The 22673-nt window shown below is 32.8% G+C and overlaps 2 protein-coding genes across 7 annotated transcripts; both read right to left on the bottom strand.

The window, feature by feature from the left end:
• Positions 1-1387: 1387 nt before the first annotated feature.
• On the bottom strand, positions 1388-12004 carry C1GalTA (Glycoprotein-N-acetylgalactosamine 3-beta-galactosyltransferase 1). 4 transcript variants are annotated; one of them, XM_068294315.1, is made up of 5 exons: positions 11686-12004; positions 3381-3543; positions 3109-3310; positions 2154-3046; positions 1388-2090 (listed from the first exon to the last, which is right to left on the bottom strand). In XM_068294315.1, exons 3-5 carry the CDS (start codon positions 3149-3151, stop codon positions 1854-1856), a joined length of 1173 nt encoding a protein of 390 aa, XP_068150416.1. In that variant the 5' UTR covers positions 3152-3310; positions 3381-3543; positions 11686-12004; the 3' UTR covers positions 1388-1853. The 4 variants fall into 4 exon arrangements, with proteins under 4 accessions (XP_068150416.1, XP_068150414.1, XP_068150418.1 ...); XM_068294313.1 differs by lacking the exon at positions 3381-3543; XM_068294317.1 differs by lacking the exon at positions 3381-3543 and having other exon boundaries at positions 11911-11977.
• A 2942-nt stretch (positions 12005-14946) lies between these two features.
• LOC137580501 (uncharacterized) lies at positions 14947-22170 on the bottom strand. 3 transcript variants are annotated; one of them, XM_068294566.1, is made up of 2 exons: positions 21958-22170; positions 14947-16783 (listed from the first exon to the last, which is right to left on the bottom strand). In XM_068294566.1, the coding sequence occupies exons 1-2, from the start codon at positions 22055-22057 to the stop codon at positions 15393-15395; spliced, it is 1491 nt and encodes a 496-aa protein (XP_068150667.1). In that variant the 5' UTR covers positions 22058-22170; the 3' UTR covers positions 14947-15392. The 3 variants fall into 3 exon arrangements, with proteins under 3 accessions (XP_068150667.1, XP_068150669.1, XP_068150668.1); XM_068294568.1 differs by lacking the exon at positions 21958-22170 and adding an exon at positions 20087-20765; XM_068294567.1 differs by lacking the exon at positions 21958-22170 and adding an exon at positions 17139-17270.
• Between the last annotated feature and the right edge of the window lie 503 nt (positions 22171-22673).

Here is a 22673-nt window from a genome sequence, read left to right as displayed (position 1 = left end):
TAAATACATAGTTGCGGCTGTTGTTATTGTTGTTGTTGTTGCTAAACGGATTTTGCATAATGCCTAGATGTCCATTGATTTATGTGTGGTCAAATATTATTACGTACATATTTGATGCAATATATTTTATATATTCTAAGTATATAAGCACAATTGTCCTATATACAATTCAAATACACGCATACATATTTATATACATATATATGTGTGTATGTATATGCAATGAAAGGGCACGGCCAAAAATGGCTTACGCATCTGGTCCATTCAAAATCCCGAGGCGCTGCTGCCAACGCGGCTTAACATGAATCAATTAAAGTGGCTTTCGACTCAACTCGCTTCCAGCTGAAAGCTGGGTTTTGGTTTGCAAGGGAGGCCATCTTGACATTGGCAGCTTAGTGGTTGACATTTTGACAGTTTTATTGTTTGGACCATTTATAGCTGCTCAGTGCTGTGTTTTTGTTATTCTCCCAGTGGGCAGTTTATATTGTCATAGATAATAATGCATCAAACCGAATTTAATTAGCAATTAAAATAGGATGCATGAAAAAACATGGAAAATCAACTTAATTCCATTATTTTTATAAATTTAGGGATAAATTATGAGACAATACAAACATTATAATTGGCTAAATGATTCAAATGGAATGAAATTTCTATACAGCAACTCGTCAATAGGGGAAAAAACTAGTAAAGATTGGATTTTTATCTATTTATCTTTTCATTGGGTTTCTAACTCCATAAAATGACTCCCTTTCTGACGGTGAAACTGGGAGAATAAATTTAACTGCTTTGACTGCATTTCATTGTTTGAACTGCTTGGTCTGTATTTTAATACTTCAACTGCTTCGTCTGTTCCACTGCTTTAAGCAGCAGTGTAACGCATACGGTGAAACTGCGAGAATAAATTGAACTGCTTTGACTGCATTTCATTGTTTGAACTGCTTGGTTTGTATTTCAGTGCTTAAACTGCTTTGTCTGCACCACTACATTGGACTACTTGATAGCTTTTAGCTATAAGCTTGAAATACTTGCAACAATAACGAATAACGAATTTTTCCAAGTCATTTGAATTTACATTTGAATAACTTTACAATTCCCCCAATTAATTTCGCAAATAATCCTTGTCTTAGATCAAGAAAACGGCTTAAAATATATTTTATATAATCTACACACCTTGAATATCATCTTAACATTAAATCAACTTAAAACTAATTAGAAGAAGCTATCAATTAATAGAAAAAGAATTTGTATCTCAAATCTGTAATCAAAAATTGCATGATATATAACTTGATTGATTTAAAACTAGATTTTTAGAAAATAAACAGTGTGAATACCAAAAATAACTCCCAATAATTTGTATCTTTAGAAAAAAACGTCATTAATAATATCGTCAGTGTTTTGCTTTCATTTTTATTATTTTCAAATGCAAATATTTCACATTTATAATTTATTGGTACATATAGTGGTAATACACATCTCTGTAGTAACAACTGAGACAATTGTATATGGCTAATAAACACTACTATAATCTATGTCTTTATCAAAATGTTTAATGGTCTAACTAAATAGAAACGTATTGGCAGAAATTATGTTCTTGTATTAACCTAAACATGTGCATTTCAGTTGATGAGTTTCTTAATTAGTACAAACTAACGTAACAGTAAGCACGTATTACTAGTTTTGGGTGTTCTTTGTACAAACGAGAATGTAATTGATCTAACTTCTATATCGAAATGGCAAATACATTGTATCTATGTACGATTATGTGTAACAAAAGCTAAGGTGATCGATTAAATAATTATGTACATGAAGACTTATATACATGAAGAGTCCTGGCCTATCTAAATTAACGATCATGGTGTTTTCTTGTCCGTAGAAACTTTCGAGGAAGCCTCGTCGGTAGATTGCTCTGTGAGAGAAACTTTCGGCGTCGGCATAAGTTGACCCACAGCTAATTTATTCGGCAATGGATCCGGCGTATTTATAATACCATATGGCCTCAAATGATAGATGAGATAGTCCAGGACATACATTTGATTGGGGGATACATAGTGAAAAGATATGGCATTATCCGAACAGCAGTCCAAGCCCTGAAATGAAGAGATAAATTGAATTTTAAGAAAATGTAAACACATTTTCCTTAGGTTATTTACCTCATCCGTCTTATAGAAGATATATTGCCAATACCAGAACTTCTTGTCCGTATGCGATGGTATCAAATGATGTTCCGGCACAAAAGGAAAGAATCTTCCTCGTCCATTGCTATCACGTGAATCTCCTGCTAATACTTTTACATTTTCCAAGCACTTCCCAATTTCGACATCTTCAGCTCCTGTGTTGTCCTGTTTGCAGAGTTTTGGATTGGGTATGGCCTCGGTAACAAAACGTTTGACTGCCTCTTTGCTGAGAACATAACCAGCTCCTCCACTCATGTAGCCCTGCTTTACATAAGGCTTGAATTTGCAACCAAAGTAAACTGGAGTCTCTGGATTATAGGGATAGAGCATATATCGCATATTCTCCACTATCGTGTAGGTGTCATCATCAGCCTTAAGGAACCAATCGGCATCATTGATATGATTGGCATAGATATACTTGTATGCTTCTTTGGTTTTGCCCCACAAATTGTTGCGTCCTTCGCCAATCGGCAGAGCCACTGCATCCAATTCATCATCTTTGGCTGAACTCATAAAGATGAGCTTATTACAACGCTTGCCCCATGTCCGTTTCACATGTCGTGCTTTCTTCTGATGATTGGCTGGGTTGGTCATTATCCAGCACAAAATTTTCACTTCACTATACAGTTTCTCAGCGATGGTTGAGTTCTCATGGACATGTTCATGGGTGCCCACGTCCTGTTCGGGACCGGAGAGCTCCAGCATGTCGTGACTATGATGGGCATCATTAACATCCCCATGCCGATGTCCTTCATAGGGCTCAAACTCAGCACGTTCCGGCGTGGAAGAGTAGACAAAAAGTTCGGCCAGGCAAAAGCCAACAACCAGTCCCACAATAAGGGACACAAACGATCGTTTATTAGAACGTCCTAAAAAACGATAGATATAATGAATTAAATTTTGTCATGGTACTTTTTATCCATTAGCTCACCTTCATTTAATATTGATCGTCCCAGGAGGCTATTGGCAGTCATTTGGCTTATGTGCTTCTCGCGATGATTTGTGTCTAAGGGAAAATCAACTTCTAGGAACCAGTTGTTGTAAATCTTCTACTCTGCTGCCTCTTGCACCTTTGGTTGGATTACAATGACTGGGATGGGGTCTCTACAAGCTTACGCAGCGCTTTACATCTTCTGTGGGAATGAAAACAAACAACAAATGAAATAAACATATTATTATTAAATTTTTGTATATATCACGCACAAATAAGAAGCGTCTTCAAGTCTACATTTGGCTTTGACTGCCTATAGATAACTAGATGTCAGCAAGTTCTGTGTCAAATTCTCTCTTCTCTCCCGATTAAGACTTATGCCAGTTCTATGCAAAAACGTGACAATTGATCAATTATTTCTAGTCAAGCCTCCCACTAAAAAAAAAAAAAAAAAAACCAAACAGCTGTATATTAATTTGCCATAAGTTTTGATGGGTAAATAAATGCGAATATATACTATAATTCATATTATATGAATATAAGTATATACATAAGTATATTTCAACATTATTTACTACATATGTACATCATGTGTTCTTAATTTAGATTTCCATTATGATTTATCTATGAGTTTGGTTGTTATCTTAGGCCATTAAGTAAGCAAACTGGCTCAAGTCGTAAATTTTTCGCAACAAATCATAAAAATCTGAACCAAAGTTTTAATATTTGCGCGCTTCTTTTGGTATTAAGAATAAATAGGTATTTTCTATTCAAACACTAGGTCATTAAACGATTCGTATTTTGACATTTTGCAAGGCGAGTAAGAAGAGTACCTTTTGGTTCATACTAATGTCATTTTAGAGATGGAAATGCAAATAGCTGTCTTTGCCTGCGACTAAGTTTATACTTATTGAATAAGTTTTGTATGATCCATAGAATAAGGTTTGAAACGATTCGACTGCAGCGATCAGACTTGATTTGTCTTAGGCCGAAGACTTGTTTAACAAAATTAAGATGCAACTTTTTCATTTAGGTCTTTGATTTGATATTGATTAAGCAATAAAAACTGTTAAACATTTAACCTTAGTTATTATTATACATATTGTTAAAATTATAATGGGCCATTTCAAATGTTAAAGTTTAGCTAACTAATTTGAAGTTTGTTGGAAATTTTCTAGTCAACTAATTTAGTATTAATGACTGACTTGAAAAAGAAGATTGCCATCTTGAACAATTATTAACAATTTAGTTTAAACTTATCTTAAACTATCTACACATATACACAGGCAAAGTTAGTTATAGCAATTTGCATATTTCGTTTGAATAAGTTGATAACTTGTCGTAGGTCATTCAACTGGTTTAACTCACTTTTATAGAGATTAGTTGATTATTTGTGACTTTTGCTGGATCCACTTGTGACAATTTGTTATTAATTTATGCAAACGTTTTCATAACATTACAACAATTGAATTGTTTATTTATTTATGCACTCATTCGATGGACTCTCACATTGAACTCAGCTGTAAAACAGCTGTTGAACACAAAATTCTATTTGCATTAGCTGCAGTTAATTACTTTTCGGTGTGACTCTCGAACAACGAATACATCGACGGAGCTGATTTGCAGACGTTTTTAAGGCAAAATGCAGCAATATTAAAATAAGTAATGCACTCACTCTTGCTCTTTGCAGTTATCAGTGGAACTGGAAGGAAAGACATTTTCAACATTTGCGATAAGATGGCGAAATAGACAGAACAAGAAAACAAAACAACTTCTTCATGGCCACAACAATAAATATATCTGTAGTCGTATTTAAATGTATTTCCCATTTCCTTTCGGTTTATATGTATGTATATGTAGCATTGCTAATTGATCTATTTAGGTGAATCACAAGGGCATTTGGCTTATCACACGAAAACTACTTTGGCCTTATCATTAGGTGGAAATTATGATAACGCCCACTCATTGGTTTCGATGGACTTCTGTCAGAATTGAGGTCTGCACTGCCTAGATTTGTGTGTAATGGGTTAAGTTATTGATAAGGCAAAACTCATTAAAACACGTTCTAGACATGGTCAAAAATTCTTGGAAGGCATTTTAATTATTTAGTGGAAAAAAATCGGTTATCTTGCTTTAGCTGTGAGAGAAAATTAATTATAAAAAAATCAAACAAAGGGTTCTAAACTAATTTTGGTGCTTTGTCTTAAATTTAAATTAACTTTCTGTTTTCACCAGTAAGATAAATTGATTCTGAATTGAAATTTATGCGTAAAAAGTAAATTGAATTAAGTTTATATCTTCTTCTGATCTCAGGGTCCATTGACTTTCTTTTTCTTAGATAAATGAGCACTAAACCCATTCAATTGATATGTGTCTGCAAAAAGGGTACAAAGAGGTTAAAAAAACCACCTTGATAGCATAAGTTATAGCTGCTACCTAAGACATATATTTCAACGCTGAAATGAAGGTCCTTCAAGTTTAGCAAAGAAAAACATTTATGTATCTTATATGTTTCAACAAAATAGATTCTTAATATTGAAGAGAGTCGTTAAATGGCTTGAAAGTTGGCAAGTTCCAAAAAAATAATTTAAATTTCGAGTCTCTTGAGCTACTAATATAGCTTTGTTTCGTTTCCTTCTTAAAACTCCAGATAAAAAAAGAAAGCAACAAAACCTCATGAAAATGAACTTCAAAAAGATTTAGATAATTCTTCAAAGTTCAATTTCAGTTGCTTAAAACTCATTTGAATTCGATTAGAATAATTTGTAGGTGTTGCTCTTATTTTCTTTACTATCGATAACCTAATGAAATTAAAATCGGTTACTTGTGACAGTTAACACAGATCAAATAAGACAATTTATATTTACACAGCTGAGCAATTCCTGAATACGTTTCTGATATTTGTTCGAAAAAACAGTTCATCTTTAAACGTTTAACTAGAAAGTTAGAAACAATTTCCACGAAATGTTATCCATCACTCATAATATGGGTAAATAAAAGAAAAAGTATATTAATTAATTGATATCTAAAGAGCTAATACAACTTTTTCAGTTCTAGTATTTACATTAATTTTCATTCTGGTTGGTTTCTTTTGCCTATGCAAACTGATCTCCATACCATTGCGAATGGATGAGTTCGACACATTTCGAGTGAAATTGGAAAGCAAACGACAGCAGCCTGCATAAAGAAAATGCAAATTAACTAGGCCATAGTCATACGTACTTACACAGTGGTATTCTCGTATATCTTAAATCTAAGGCAAGGCCATGACAAATTCTGCCATCAAACGTAGGAGAGAAGTCAAATGAGTTCAATTTGTGATTGTTCGCTGTGAGGCCAGCAGAGACCTACATTTAGTAATCATGTAAATTGCATTTTGTAATGGCAAATTAATTAAAATTTTCATGTAATTAAACGCAATTTTTTAAGCAGTAAATTTGCCTATCAATCCCAATGGAATTGCATTGTGTTGGCCTCTGCTAAACAAACAATTACAAAGCAAATTCATCTAAATTTAGCTTAAAATTAGAAATGAAATTTAGAAAATTATACTAAATGGGTGCATACACAATAGAAAATTGCACACAAAAACGGCAGAAAACAACAAAAGAATAAAAAAGAATTAAGTCGTGAGCCAAATTTGATTGATCGAATACCAATATGCCCTTGAAGTTCCTAAAACTTTATCGTGTTTATCTTGCTCCATTTGCCTATAAATGTATTCTAAACATAGTTAACTCATCGCAATGATATTTAAGGAAATAAAGATATCATTAACAAAAAATTTGCCGAAAAATAGTTGTTATCTTTATTTATTAAAGGAACAGTTCATAGAGACGCAATTTGCCAAAAAAAATAAACAAATATAATGTTTAAATGGTTGTCAATTTTAGCAAGGGTATAAAAAACCAAATGTTCAACGTGACTCAAATTATTTTTAATTGAATATTTCTATTGTTAACTTTGCTGTCCACTATAGTTATTACCATTTGTGTGTGTGTGTGTTTATATAGTTGAACAATTTCGTTATCAAATCGTTATCATTGATAACTCAGTGATTAGTATTTATGAGCGTAGTTTGTTATATCTAATTGTAACTTTATTATTGTTAAAATAATGGCGTTATATACATATATAAAAAAATATTGCAATCTAACTTGAGAATGTTTAAGTATTTGCCGTCTTTGTTAATTAAATCATTTTATATTCCGAATTCTCTTCCTGTGCCTCAATACCATGACATCATACGAATATATTGTACTTGAAATATTTATTCCAATCTGTTTCTGCGTCGTTCTTTAACATTATTTGAAAAGAGATTCTTGGCCTTCTTTTTGGCTAAGCCCATTGAATTCATTTAAGAGAATTGCTCTCTTTAAGTCCTATTCCCCCTTTGAGATTTATATCTTTCCATTCGCAAAAATATGATTTTGGTTTAAACAATCTCTCACTATAACTAAAAATTCATTAATAATATCTCTGTTTGTTAAAAAATGAGCAAAATATAAAATAAATGCAGGAAAACCTAGTTTCAGCTCAAATTTAATTCATCTTTCAGTTTAGTTAATTGTTTTATGCTAGTTTATAAATATAATTTTTCATTTTTGCCAAATCATGGTTTACATTTGCATGTAGATATGTAATTAAATGTCGATTTATGTAATAGAATTAAAAATTCAAAAATTTTGACCTAGAAAAATATCTAAAGCATATCAGAAAGGTCAAAAAAGAATTACAATAAGATTTGAAGATAAGACGAAATATAAAAACATATAAATAAAGATAGCCCGACATATGTTCTAAGTACATATTAATAAACCACGCCTTTTCTTATCTACATAATGATGTGATTTTGTGTCTCATAAAAAGCTTTGAGACTGTGTTTGGACATATTATTAAGATTTCCTACAATGCATCCATAAAGTGATTAAACATCTAACTTTTAAAAACATACTTTAACAATCTGTTTGTTAGGTATAGAAACCAGAATGAAATATTTCATCCCATAAAGTTGAACAAATACTAAACCATTATCTTCATAAAATCTGAAGGATGGCCTTGTTCAATGGTCAAAACATCAGAAATGTGCTTACATCATCAATCTGATGTATACAATGTGAATACAATTTAACAGACCAATGCCACATATGCAAATATTTATTATAGTTTTGGGATATCAAATGCATAATGCTTTTAGATTGTTAATTTTGAAGTTTAAGTGAAGTTTCAAAGGCAACTCATCTGCCTAGGTTTTCGAGAACCTCACCCTAGCCTTGCTGGAGAGTGTAAAGTCTTGGAAACTTGGAATTATATCATTTAAATATCTATTTAAAATGTGGTTATGCTTTTATCAAAATAATTCTATTACATCTGATTATTTGTGGGCACAGATTTGTTCATTATGTCATTGAGAATTAATAAAAACCCTACCAGAACGAAAAAAGTGGGTGGTATTTGTGGATATATACTCTATATTGTGTATGCCCATCATACCGTGACACAATTCATTCGCGGACAATTCTCTGGGTGTCCACGTCGGGAGCCAATTGTTAAATTGTTTTGTTTGACTCTCGTCGGGTTAACCCAATAAATTTGGCCACGCTTTACGATTCCCTAAAGAGAGATGTTTTTTGGTTTTATTTCTATTTTTGACAAACATTAATAAATAACAATGTTTTAAATTTAATTTGTGTTATGTTTCCAGTTTTGTTCTTTTCACTTTCAATTGTAACGATAAACCAAAAACAAAAAAAACACGACATATTTTTCATGTTATCGTAAAACATCCGTTTTGAGTCAATGAATTAAATATATGTAATGAAATAATAACAAAAGAGTTCTGAGGGGGAAAATAGGAAGCAATTTGCGATAAGAAATTCTCAAAATTACCATTTCTTTTTTTAAATGAAATAACATTTAAAAATACTCAATTCAAACGTCAAACAATGTGTCACTTAAACAAAAGGTTAACAGTTATCTAATCAGTTAAGTCCAATAGGTGATTAAAACCAGTTTTACAAAGTCCAAGTCAAGGGAGATCTAATGATCATGTTGGATTATGACTAGTCATAGGCAAAACAGACAACAAACTAAAACTTTGATTCATAATTTGCGTTTTATTGAATTAAGAATTTCGGGATTCTAATATCTGACCTCAAGCCCAAGGCTATATAATATATCAAAGATATTGTGTAAACATTTGAATTTTGTTTAAGGGTCATGGAATGAATGAACTATTCGCCAAAAAAATGTACTAAATTTGTAATAACTGGAAGTTGATCGATGCATTCTTGTCTTGATTATCCATTTGGGAATTTTCCAATACATTATTGTGCAAGTTTTTGTTTTCCAAGTCACAATTTTCAAGTGCTCTAGACAAATTGTCTTTATTGAAAATGAAGGTAAGTCAAAACCACAAAGCAGACGATTGAAAGTTAGATAATGATTTAAAAAAAACTTATTGTCGATCTCTTTACTGATTCCTACAACAATTTGTTAATGCTTTTCTATTCTTTTGTTTTAAATGATCTGTAGATTGTTCATTGCAAACCCTGTTTTAGTCGATGAATCATATCGTTTAGTTGTACAGATTAAAGTGCATTATAAAGGTGTGATTTTCTATTTTCTAGATATGTAGTCAGTGGGTCGGTCACCACGGCAAAAGGGCAGATAACACAAAAAACTCTTCAAGCAGTGCATATTTAGCTCAATTGGTTTTACTTTAGTTGTCTTTGTATTGTACAATATTTGACACCTACTTGAACCTTCTGAAGTGGCAGCCCAGTGACCAACTTCATCATCATTATCACCTACATTATGGCCACTTGAGATTAACCTTAACAACTCAGGCCGAAAGCCGTCTGATACATGCTCAAGTGCAATTTTAATTGGATGATAATTGTTTTGCGTAATAAACTCTCGCATTCTGTTTGTATAATTGCATTTAATACTTAATTCATTATCATGAGAGAAGTCACTCAAACGGACGTTTCACTGTTTGCTTATCAGCGGGCAAAAGGCAGCAGCTACAGCATCAGCAACAACAACTACAACAAACCAGACACAAAACAAAAACAAACTGCCACAGGCAATGGCACTTTGACTATCTGAAACTGGTGGCAATCTATGGATGGAACTGCAGTATAAATATCACAAGTCAGTGGAAAGTTGAGAACTAATCATATCGTTTAAGAAACCAATGAAGAGGGGGTCCGAAGGGAGGGCAGAAACACTCAAAGAAATTTAAGTAATGCACTGGCGTGGCCAATTCACCCCAAAGAGTGGCGGTGCTCGAAGGGGGCAGAGGGCATAAGGTAGCATCGTGACAGCCGGCAAACGGAAACGACAACTGCAGCCAAATGGAGAGAGACATAAAAAAAACAGAGAGGGGCCAAGTGGGGGAGAGTCCAGGAGAAAGAGACAGAGAGGGAGAAAAGGAGAGATACACATGTGACATGAACAAGGGAGAGCCAGAGCGAGAGGAACAAAAAACTGAGCAGATGTAAGTAAAAGCGCATTAAAAATAACAACAAAATTTATATATATTTAAATGCATATAGAAATCGACCACAAATACCTGATACCCTTTAAAAAATATCAATCTTTTATTAAGACGATATTTTTCTTTTTATATTTCTATCTAGAATTTAATTAAACTATAATTTTTTTAAGAAGTATATCTTTTAAGTTTTAGCTATTTGACTTGAAAGTGAATTTGAAAATTAAAAAGAAATGTTTTGAAATTTCTCACAAGATATTTAAAATTTAAAAATTCTTGTTTTGAAACTTTAAGAAAGTAAACTAATAAAACTAGTTACTAGAAGATATTTGAAGAAATTCTGATCTATGGCATCTTAAGCTTTTCAGAACTTAAAAAATCTCCTTTTATGGATTATTGCGGAAATGTAACTAACACTAATTAATTTAATTAATCTATCACTTCAATTAGCATTCGAAAGCATTCAAAACTGTCGTTATTTGTTTGCGTTGCACTTATTAGTTAATAATGAAATGTTTTTAACACTTTTTAAACATAAACTAGGAGAGAATTAATTGGCCGGTTTCCAAATTCTAATTCTATTTTATAAATTTCTTCTATTTGCTTCACTTATGACATATGAAAATATATTTATACAAACATATATATATGTATATTGTATATGTATTCTAATCCAACTTTATCGCAAAATTAAGTTGATTTTATATATACTATATGATATGACGTATTTAGAAATAATATACATTTCTCTTTGTTTTGTTTTTTTAGTTTATTTTGTTGCTTGCCGGTTTTTTTTTTTTACTTTAATTATAAATTATGACTTTCTTTTTAGTTTAACATTTCTTCTGCTTCATTTGTGTTTTGTTGTTGTTGTGACACTAAACTACAAAAACGCATTGAAGCTTTTTCGCTGACTTTGTATTTCGTTTCAGTTTATATTTTATGCGTTTTAGACGTGATATTTTTGCAGTTTTCGTTTTTCCCACTTTTTGATGTTGTTGTTTTTGGTTTTTTTTTTTTTTTTGAATTTATGTTTTTGGGTAATTTGATTGTTAGGCACTCGCTGTACCGTTACTTACAATTGATTTTTTGCACATTTCTCTGGCATGTTCCGTTACAAACACTGGACGCTGGCATTATTTTTGCATTCACGTTTGTATTTTGATTTTGATTTTCAAACAATTCAAGTGGAATTTGTTTTATTCGATATAGCAACAACGACAATAGCAACCAAGTAAAAATAATTAATTTTATTTAATTTTCCGCCTCTTAATTTTGCGCTTCTCTCTTTCTGTATCACTCACACTTTTACTATATCTCTTTCCTTCCCTCGCAAACTCGTATAGTGAACGAAACGTATGGAACGAACGGGCTGACTACAGAACGGCAACTACCGCAAAATTCTAAAAACCGAGACCCACTGAGCAGGAAATTTTTGGCTCGATTCATGCGCTGCAGCGCGCTGCTCCGCTTTGGCCCATTGAAAATAAACGACGTAAGTCGTCTCACCGATTTCGGTATACCATGCACTAAGTGAATGAAATATTGCACTTGTTAAAAACAAAACGGAGGGGATCCTCTCATATGAGCACTTAAATGAAAGGTTAATTCATTGTCCAACTATTAATCAAAGAGACGTTTCGATATAATTTACCATTATAAAGCTATATCGGGTTTTTCGAACATACCCCGAATTGGCGTTGTCAAAAATCGTGGCGCATCGGCGTTTTACAAGTTTTTTATATAGAATAAAGCGATTTTTCAAAAAGAAACAAAATATAGTTTAATATTCAAAAATTTGTTTTATAAAAACAAAGTTTTTGTACCACCTACCATGCTGATTGGTTTAGACTTTCATTTATGATTGTTAATTGCATTTTCAAAAATTTCGGTTACAACGAATTGGTTTATTAGCCAAATATAGTCTACCAAAATGCGACCTTAGGACACTTATTACTTTTTGGATCGTGCTATTATTTATTCTCATATATGGCTTCTACTCCGTTATTAATCAAATTTAATTGGTTGGTAGAACATTGAAAGACTAAGACATAGTCTCTGAGAACTATGTGTTTATACGGGCAGACGGACTAACAGACATGGCTAGATCAACTCAAGAATATATACATACATATACTTTATGGGGTCAGAAAAGCTTGCGGTTACATTCATTTTGGCGACTTTAATATACTATTTCACCCTATGTACGCATGGTATATAAAGAGAGAACAATAATCGGAGAGATTGACGAGCGCAACGAGAGAGGCCGAGAGAAAAATTCTTAATTAATGCGCATTTGCCAAGAGAACAATTTTTAGTTTTTGTTTTGGGGGCGGAAATCCACAGGGAGAGAGAGAGAGATATTTGGAGCCGGCATCGTGTGCCGGCTGTTTTTATATTTCAGAGAACAGGGGAGATTATGAGAGAGAGAGTGGGGATCATCAGATGATAAGTCATAATGCTTGCAATTGAAATGATAAGCTATCAATAATGTAATACTCAATAAACTATTCAAAATGTTTTAAAGTCCGCCAAATTGCAACCGGTTTGACTACCAAAGCAACTTTTATTTTAAGGGGTGAACAACAGAGAGCGTAAGAGAGAAATGAGAGAAGGAGAAATAAGATTGACGAGAGAATTGGAGCCGACACAGCTGTGCTGCCAAAATTGTGTAGGTTAAGGGTTTCTTTGATACTTGGTTCGTAAGGGTTGATGAGATATAAAATTCAGCAGAGCCACGACTTTGCGATACCCTTACAAAATTTCTTCTAAAATTTATAGTTCTTATTGTAAATGTTGATTAGATTTACTATTTCATGTATACATATATCAGTAGCGTATGTAAGGTACGGGACATTTACCCCCTAAAGTATGCAAAATGATTGTCGTGAAATAGATTCTGAGACAGCTTACTGCATACTTTACTGGGTAAATTTGACAACTTCAACGCCTAAATTAGCCTTGGTTTAACGATAACATCAAAAAATCTTAATTGTCGAATGCAAACTTTTAGGATTTACTGTGCCTTGAATCAAATAGGAAATAAGATTGAAGATTGGAATCCAATGTTTCCAATTTTAAACATTGATTTTCGATTTGCACACTTTTTGAAATTCATTATCAATTCAAATCTTATCAAACTTTTTTGGGCTTGGAACAATTTAAGATAATAAAATAAATTTTTGCAAAGAGGTACAGTAGATACAGGCAATAAATACCATAGTATATAATAATTTTATGCATTTAAAATTAACAAAAAACTATTTATAAAATATAAGTAGAATAAAAATATAAATTTACCTGCTTTTCCTCTAGAAATTATTCAGCTTCAATTCCAATTTAAAGAAATTGTATTCTCTAGTTTGCCTCTTAGCTAATTTCACAACCATAGTTTTGTAGCAATTAACTTTTGACACTGTGCATCCGACGATCATATCAGAATGAAAAATTCAAATGGAAAGAAATAATATCATATGTATTTTTAAATTTTATTGCATTATCAAATTTGTATTACTACATCCATTACATAATTGATTAATCACTAAATTCTATAAGGCACTTAAGGTCTTCTCATTCCCATTGTTATTATTTATTTTATTATCTTCATCATCTTCATCATCATCATCATCGTTGGTATAATTCTCGTAAACATTTGTGCTCTGCCAATGAAATTAATTCATTTCTGATGACAATGTTGATTTCCATTCATTTATTTATTATTTCAAGTACAAACAGACAATTCGTGTAAATATTTGCACTTTACTCGTGCCCAAATCAGAAAATAAAATAACAATGTGTGAATTAGGCAAAATTAATAACAAGAATAAACAGACCAAATGATAGCAACAATTTATTTTGTCTGCTCTCAAATATTGTTAAAAATGTATCATAGAAAAAAAAGTAATATAAAAGTTCCACTCAGTCAGTTTAACAAAGTGTCTAAATTATGGAATTTAATGACTTAATAGACTTTTTCAATTAACAATACAAAATTTAGCTAAATTGAACTCTTGTTTGAACCCCTGCCGATGTTTAAAATAAGCACACAAAATATCAGAATTTGAATTATAGATACTCTTAGGCCACAGGAGTGGAATTTATAAATAAAACTGAACTGTATATCAAAAAGTATAAATTTTAAAGAATATTCATTTAAACTTCATTAAAAATTGTCTCTATAACTCTTTGTGATAGTTCTAACTATCATGGAATGCTAGTTGATTATTTACATAGATCTTAGATTTGTGGCCATTTGAATTGAGTATACTTTTCTTTAGACTTAAAAAGTTCAAAATTGAGTAGATCAATAAAGTTTAAAGAAGAAAAGGATACTGTCAGTCTGTGCTTGAAATATTTTCTTTTACTATTTTTAAAATGAAATGTTGTTTCTTAATTTATTTACAATTTTTTTGTCTTAATTTGTAGTTTACACAAATACTTAAAACCTAAATGCTTGTATGCTTAAAATTAGACTAAATCGTTATTATATTCTAATGAATATATTTTCAGTGATTTGTTTTAATTTACATGTTGTTCAGACTGTTGTTTTCGTATGCATATTACATATATGATTTATATTGTTTGTGATTTCCTATTATGGCTAATATGTGTTTCAAGCTCTGCATACTAGTTAGTTAGTATGGTAGTCACGTGGGCCGGCCATATAGATTTGAATGTATCCTCACAGTTATCACTTATTTATAGCTCAGTGTATATATGTATATTTAAATATCACAATATTTCCTACCAATTTATTTGTGTTGTTGTTGTTCGAATCGCCTTAATACTATAGAAAGGAGCAGCACAATATTAGCACCAATACCGTTATAGGGAATATGGCATAGATCTCACTGCGTGGATGGCATGTCGATATTAGATTTGTTATATCGTCCGCCTCATGCTCAATACCATCTCGTGTGGGTACTTCGACAACGACTATTTCATCGGATAGGAAACTGATATTGAAACTGCATTCAGTGGTATTTAAACAGCTTTGCGATTCGCTTAGATTCGAATATTGAAACGTTGGCTTATAGATATCAAATATGGCGTGAATATCGTTTCTAACTAAATCATTGTCACTATAAAATATATAATAATAATAGCCAGCTTGAGTAATATCATGGGTGCCATTTGCCACCCCGTGGGTGGCATTCTCCAGATAATGGGCACTGGTGCACGCTGAACTCGAGTTAAAGAACTTGGCCAGCAACAAGCCATGGCGAAAACAAGCTATAAGTCCATTTTCAAAACTGGAAACCGAATTCGATTCATCCGTTTCGGTGAAATTCATGGCATTACCACCGTGACTATACTTTCGATCGTAGACGTTTTCGCGTTTTGTGCGTTTAAACAGCTGATCGTAGAGCTCACGTTTTTTCTGAGCATGTTGTGAATGTGATAAGTGTTGGCCGTGGTGTCGTCTGGACCGTGTCTGAATAGGTTCACTTGCGGTGACATTTCCACTTACGCTGTTTTCCGAGTGATGTGGTGTGCCTTTCTTTAGCTTCTTTTTAGGATGTTTGCCGGTCGTCGAGGACATGGAGGTTAATGTCGTATTGTCTGCGGTGGCATTTGTGGCAGTTATATGGTCGTCACTCAAATCCTCGGCAGCATTATTCTCATGCTCGAGGACGCCCTCGTTGTGAGCATTCTCACTCTGCAATTCGACCACATCTTCAAAGAACACACGAACTTGCTCATGTCCCTGGGCATAGTTGGCACCAAATTTATTCTTATTATGATCGGTCAGCCCACAAAGTTGCAATTCACGATCACCCTTCACCACCATGATACGGGAGCCATCGTAACGGGAGCAGAACTTCAATTTCACACTGGCCCCGGCCAACAAAAAGAAGCCCCAATACTCCAATGTGTCATCCGGCAGGGTCATCGATTTCTTCAATCGAATGTGCTTGCGATTAGTGGAGATCTCTGGCTTGTTGCGCAATTGGAATGCATTGAAGTGGCTATCCATTTTCAGGGTGTGCTTCGAACAGAAGATCGATGAGATACCCGCACGGATTTCTATAATATCCGACTCGGCCACAGGATAAACCACATCGGCGAAAACCGTTCTACGTAAATGTAAAGGCATAATGATCAGTATCGCTGGTAGAATCACTATCATAAGGCAAAAGATGAGCACACGTTTCACGCCATGCATTTTGCGAGTCTCTATAAAATGGGAGAGAAAATAAATAAGATAAAAATCAGTGATAAGTAAGTTAAAAACGTTTATGTCAATGTGATTCCTGGTAACTAAAAATTAGCTGATTAAACAACAAAAATTAACCCACAATTAAGATTACATTAACATAGAAAATACTTGTATAATTCTCTCTGTTAGTTGCACTAATCTAAAACATTTCCATTAAAACTATAGATTTAGATGCTAACTTTAATCAAACATATTAATACTTTTGATATACCATAACATCAAATAAAACTTTAAAACCCTTTCAAGTCATCTTTTGGGATAATTTTCCATATTTCTTATCTCCTGAGACTTATTCTAAGTTAACTCGCCCACCTTCAAAGTGATATTCCGTTAATTGCTGCATCTTGATTAAGTCTCTTTCTTTGCCACCAAAATAAAAAATGAAAAAACAAATCCTTTGATTATTTTGCTGCCGCTTTTTATGAACCGCGTCTGATTGCTGGGCAGGTGTTTGGTATACTGTCTTGATTGTGCGATTATCAAATTAGTCTGACTAGGCTCGCTCCTCAGGCCTAGTCGGTCGGTTGGGTTGAGTTCGGGTCTTTTTCCATTGCTTTTATCTCTTCCCTGTGTTGAGTGAATATTTGCGAGAGACCCAAAGATGTCTGAGTATCGGATATGTTATATTTCCTAGAATTTGTGTTTGATTCTATCATCAGCAATGGCAAATATATAACTAACTCATTTAACATATCTATGGCTAAGTGACAGACTACTGTTTGCTCAATATTTAGTATAACAACACTCCGGATCTATGGTAGTTGATCTCACGCACTCCATTAAGATGAGATTCAATCAAATATAGAAGTTTACTTTTGGAGATTATCTAAAAGCATGTTTATCTAACTGTTGATTAGGAAAAATACTGCAGAGAGTACAGAGTACGCAAGAGAAGCTGATCAAGGTAAGGAATCGCAATTTGATCGTACTTCTTTATTGATATTAAGCCGGTAAATAAAACAGATTATGCTAAATAAGAGTTATTATCAGTCTACTCGTACCTAGGTAGATCCCATATATAGCCGCACCTAAACAGTTGCGTAGGTTCTTTTAGTAGTTTTTTAGTTGTTTTTATTTAGCTTATCAGTGGCCTTTATTAATTACCGCCCTCATTATTGATGCCAGTGCTGATAAGTCGTATGTTCCCTATTACTTACAACATCTATAAAAACAAAATCGAGAACATTTTAAGATTCAACTATTTAATATCCTATAAAAACTAAATAACTTCTAATTTCGTATTGAAGCTGATCAGATATTCTTCATAAATTAGCAACTTCTCTTTTCTGCCATATAATCTTCAATTACAGGGTACCAAAATCGTAACTCTTTGTTCCCATATGAACTTATCAGCTCTTGTTTATTTGTATAGCAACATTTTTGCTCTTTCCCGTATAAATAATTTTGTGTTTTTTTTCCTTTTTATATTATTTATAACGCTGCGAACAAAACACGAGCTAGTTTTATGTCACGTTTTTGTCGAGTGCTTGTTCTGTTATTTTCTTCTTTTTTTTTTTGGACTAGCAACTATACAACAATATTATAGACGATTATCGCATCGTTATATAGTATATGGCAATAAATAATTTTGTTTATGCTTCCACAAAATGTGCTTATATCAATGAAACATGTGAATCTTCAAATTTTTCGCACCGTCGATGAATCTTTAGAACAAATAATATAGAACACACGGGAAAACCATCTGAATAATCAAGGTACACTTGCAGAAACTAATGGCAAATGTTAAGCATTATGGGAAGTTTTTGAATAGATTATGAGTAGCTAAAACTATATCCCAGAAACCTTTGATTCTGATTCTTTATTCAATGTAGCAATACTTAGTATTAACTTAATTCTTAGATGTAAATGTAGATTTATGTTTTAGACAAAGAATCCCTTGATAATTGATAATGCCCATGACTTATTTTAGCTATAAATTGACTTATTTTAGCTAAATTGATGAGCCTTTTTACATAGTTCAAGTGTTTCTAATTATAAAAAAGACTTTTATAGATAATGAAATACATTGCATATAGTGAGCTATGTGACACATCAGATCTATTGATAAGCTCTCTTAAGTATTATTGACCACCTTGTTTTTGTCTTAGACATTTGGTAGACTTTCGTCCATTAAAAAATAAAAAAGTCTCAAAAATGGGCGATAACAAATTAGCTAGCCACCATTAACTAGGTCATTCATACTTATGTATGTATGTATTCTCCTTTAGGCAGTGCCCACTGCGCTGTATTATGTCTCATTTATGGCATTACTCAAATACATATATTCTTTGTGACAAATATTTTACAATAGATATCAGCGTCTCATCTAATAATGTCATAGGTCGTGCATTTTTTCTTCTTTTAGGTTTTTGGTGTTTACTTTTGGGTTTTTCGTTTTTGTGTAAATTCAATTGACAACAATGTGGTCACGACAGGTTTTTCATATACAATGTTCGACTACGAGGGTAGTCTTAAAAATTTGTTACACATTTTATCGAAAGTTATTGAATTGGTAAGAAGAAGTCTTTCATTGTGAGTACATATATCATTTAAACTATCTTTTCTACAGTCTTAATAGAATTTTCATCTATTCTTCATAAAGCATTCCATTTTTAATAATGTCGAGTTTTTGCTAGAGTATTAAGTTAGTCTCTCTCTCTCTCTCTTATCTTAAAGTTCATTTCTTCAGTTCTTTCTTCTAGCGAAGATAAAAATAAACTGAATTAAGCGGAACTAGATAAGTTAAGCTGTATAAAAAAGCATTAGGTTTATCAAATCGAATGAATTTATTAATATTTAACGAAGTTGGTTTCCATTTGGGAACTTTTTAGCCAACCCTTGCTTATTGAATTAGCTGGTTTTATTTGGCTTTAAACAAAAATTCGTCTAAGAGCCACGAAGGCTGAAAAACCTTGGTCATGAGGTTAGAGTAAAGGCCAATATAACGGTTAGCTACGGTTTCTATTGGCTCAGCTTATGAATAAATATCAATCACGTCAAAGTTTATTTCATATATATTTTACTGTTATTTGAAACCTGAAAGTTAAGGCTGATTAACAATTTGATCATGTATGGGAATGTACCCTTCTTGGTAAGGGTAACTCAGTGGAACATACATATGTATGTAACAAAACAAAAAAAAAACACTCTTGAGTATTTTCCGCATCTAATTTTCTTTCATTTGGCATGTGTTTCCCATAAAATTTACATAAATAATTAGTTGCCATTTTGCTGATTCTTTTTTGTTGTTGTAAACTTACATGTTTCGTCTATCCTTTTTGTTGTTGTTGTTGCTTTCGCGGTTCCCTTGTTTGTTATTTGTGCTTTGATTTAGCGACAAGTGTCAGTTTTTTTTCCTCTTGTTTATTGTTAATTTTTTATGCAGTTGTTGTCTTTTGTTTATTGTTCTCTTAGTCGAAATAAGATTAAAGCAAAAATTAAAACAAAAAAAGGGGGAGCGAGGAGCAATATAAATATGTATGATCAATCACACGTCAAGTGAAATGTTTATAGTTATCATCAACAAATTGTTTAAACTTTTTGTTTTGTTTCGTCTATTTTGACACACATTTTTAATCTCTCCTCTCTTTCTCTCTCTCAGTTTCTCTTGCTGGCACTTCACTCAATCGCTTGGACTCGGTAGTTCTCTAGCTCTCTTTCTATCTTATCTACGACACTCTCTGTCTTTTGTATTTCATTCCTTGTGATATTGTATTCGGCTCGGCTTCCGCATATCTTTGTGTTCAAGAACTCTTTGTTTCAAAAACTTCTAAAAAACATCTAGTTTTCATTATGTATTTTCCAGATTGTGTTTTATTGTTTTAAGAACTTAAAATGTCTGTGTTTATTAGCTCTTATCGCATAGAATTACGAAATTTTCATTGCATCCGTCGTCATTTTCACGCACAGATTACAGTTCGCTTGCAGTCCAACTGGCTGACTCCGAAAGACTCGCGAGCGCAATGAAAAATCGAGAAACACGCCAACAAATTAAAACAATGGCCAGCAACACTCTCTCACTCTGCCCTAACCACTCTCCGTCTGTGTGTCTCTCTCGCTATTTCTAGCTCTCTTGTTGATTTTCATTGCATTGCGTGAGAGGAATACATGAACAACGCTCGGAAAAACCAAAACATTTGTGGTAGTGAGAGAGAGAGAAAGACAGAGACAGACAGAGAGAGAGAGAGAATGATAGGGTGAGCCATGGCGAGAAAATTCATTGTTTTGTTTTCGTGTGAAGTTGGTTGCGCTTCTCTTTGGCCTACTCGGGTTCGTAACTTGGCTAAAATTTAAGTTATAACCGCCAAGAGCATTCTTTTGAATCGCTGTTTTTGCATTTTGTCTTAAGATAATGGCTCACAAGTCACCTAAATGTGGAAAATGTGTCACAATACTAAATTTCTAACAATTGCGTAGAGATTTCCTTTCCAACTTACGTCTCATAAGTATTATAGAATCAATAATTATAATTTGTATATACTTATGTTAATTACTTCATAGCTTTAATCGCACCTGTGGTCGTCTGATCTCTTTTTGTACTACAAATTCTTTTATCTAAAAACTATTGTGACTATTGTGATATGTAGCCCTCAAAAGTATTCTATAAAAAATTGATTTAGCAATCTCTTTGCCTAGTATTAAGAGAATAGAAATGTTTTTTTAATTAAAGTTTTATTTTACAGATTCTAAAGATTTTACAGTCTAATCAAGTGTCCGGCCTTGCATTTATACTTAACCCAATATCATTGTGGTCATTTCAATATTTCTAAAGACCTGTGTCCAAAATTAATTAATAAAATTAAACTCTTAACTCATAACTTATTTGTGATTTTTAGTTTTCAAAGATCACATCATTTTATAATTTGCATTTCTTTTACAAATTTTGAGAAGTTTTTAGTAGATAAATTAATCTAAATTAAGGAACTTATTATTAATTTCTATTAAAAATGTTTATTATTTGTAGATACGTCAAATCCCTTTGGAAATTACAAATCCTCTTCGATTAAAAGGGGAAAATTATTGAAAAAAACTCTTGCAGATGAGTAAACACTAATCCTAGACACTACGTTTTATCATATAGAATCCGTATTACCCATCGATTTTTATTTTTTTAATCACTTTGCCTACTTACTGTGCAAATCCGGCATTGAGTAATAAAAGTCCGTGTGATAGTAGTGTAATTGCCCGGCACTAATCGGTGTATTACGCTTAACTATTGATTTATTTGCCATATTGTAAATATTGAAGAATGTTATCCTAGCTGAAAGGATAACTAGTTGTGTCTATATTCTTATTTATTAAATTAAAAGTGGCGGATTGACAAATGACAGCGACCACATCTAGCGAATTATCGCAATGAACTAACGAGGCGAATGTAATCCAAATCGCTTGAAAAAGTCTTTGGATGGTTGAGTGAATGAGGGACTGATTGTCGACTGTGGGATGACGCCCAATCCAAATAGACGTGGTGTCATCGCCTCGTATGCGTATGTGTGTGTGTGTGTGTGTGTTTGTCTCGTCTACAGATTCGCGTCAGTTAGCCAGTCAGCCATTAAACAAGCCCCAGCCAGTCGGTCAGCTGGAGCGCTTCATTCAAAGCTGATAAACAGCTTGGAACAGGCTAAAGTAGTCCCAGTTTATTATTATAACAAATTAGCAAACAATGTTATAAAATCTACTGCAAAACAATTGCGATTGATAAGAAGTTAATTATGTTTGTCAGTTAGGCCTACATAAAACATCACTTCTATTTGAGCAGAAACAACGCTTGACAACTGACTAACCCATAAGCTGGATTGAAGTTCAAGTGACACCATGTTCAATTTTAGTTGATTGGAAATTTAATAT

Source organism: Drosophila tropicalis, unplaced genomic scaffold (genome assembly GCF_018151085.1).
Source record: "Drosophila tropicalis isolate 14030-0801.00 unplaced genomic scaffold, ASM1815108v1 contig_845, whole genome shotgun sequence".
Lineage (NCBI taxonomy): Eukaryota > Metazoa > Arthropoda > Insecta > Diptera > Drosophilidae > Drosophila > Drosophila tropicalis.
Note: the sequence above shows the minus strand (reverse complement) of the source record. Positions and strands in the feature narration are given on the sequence as shown.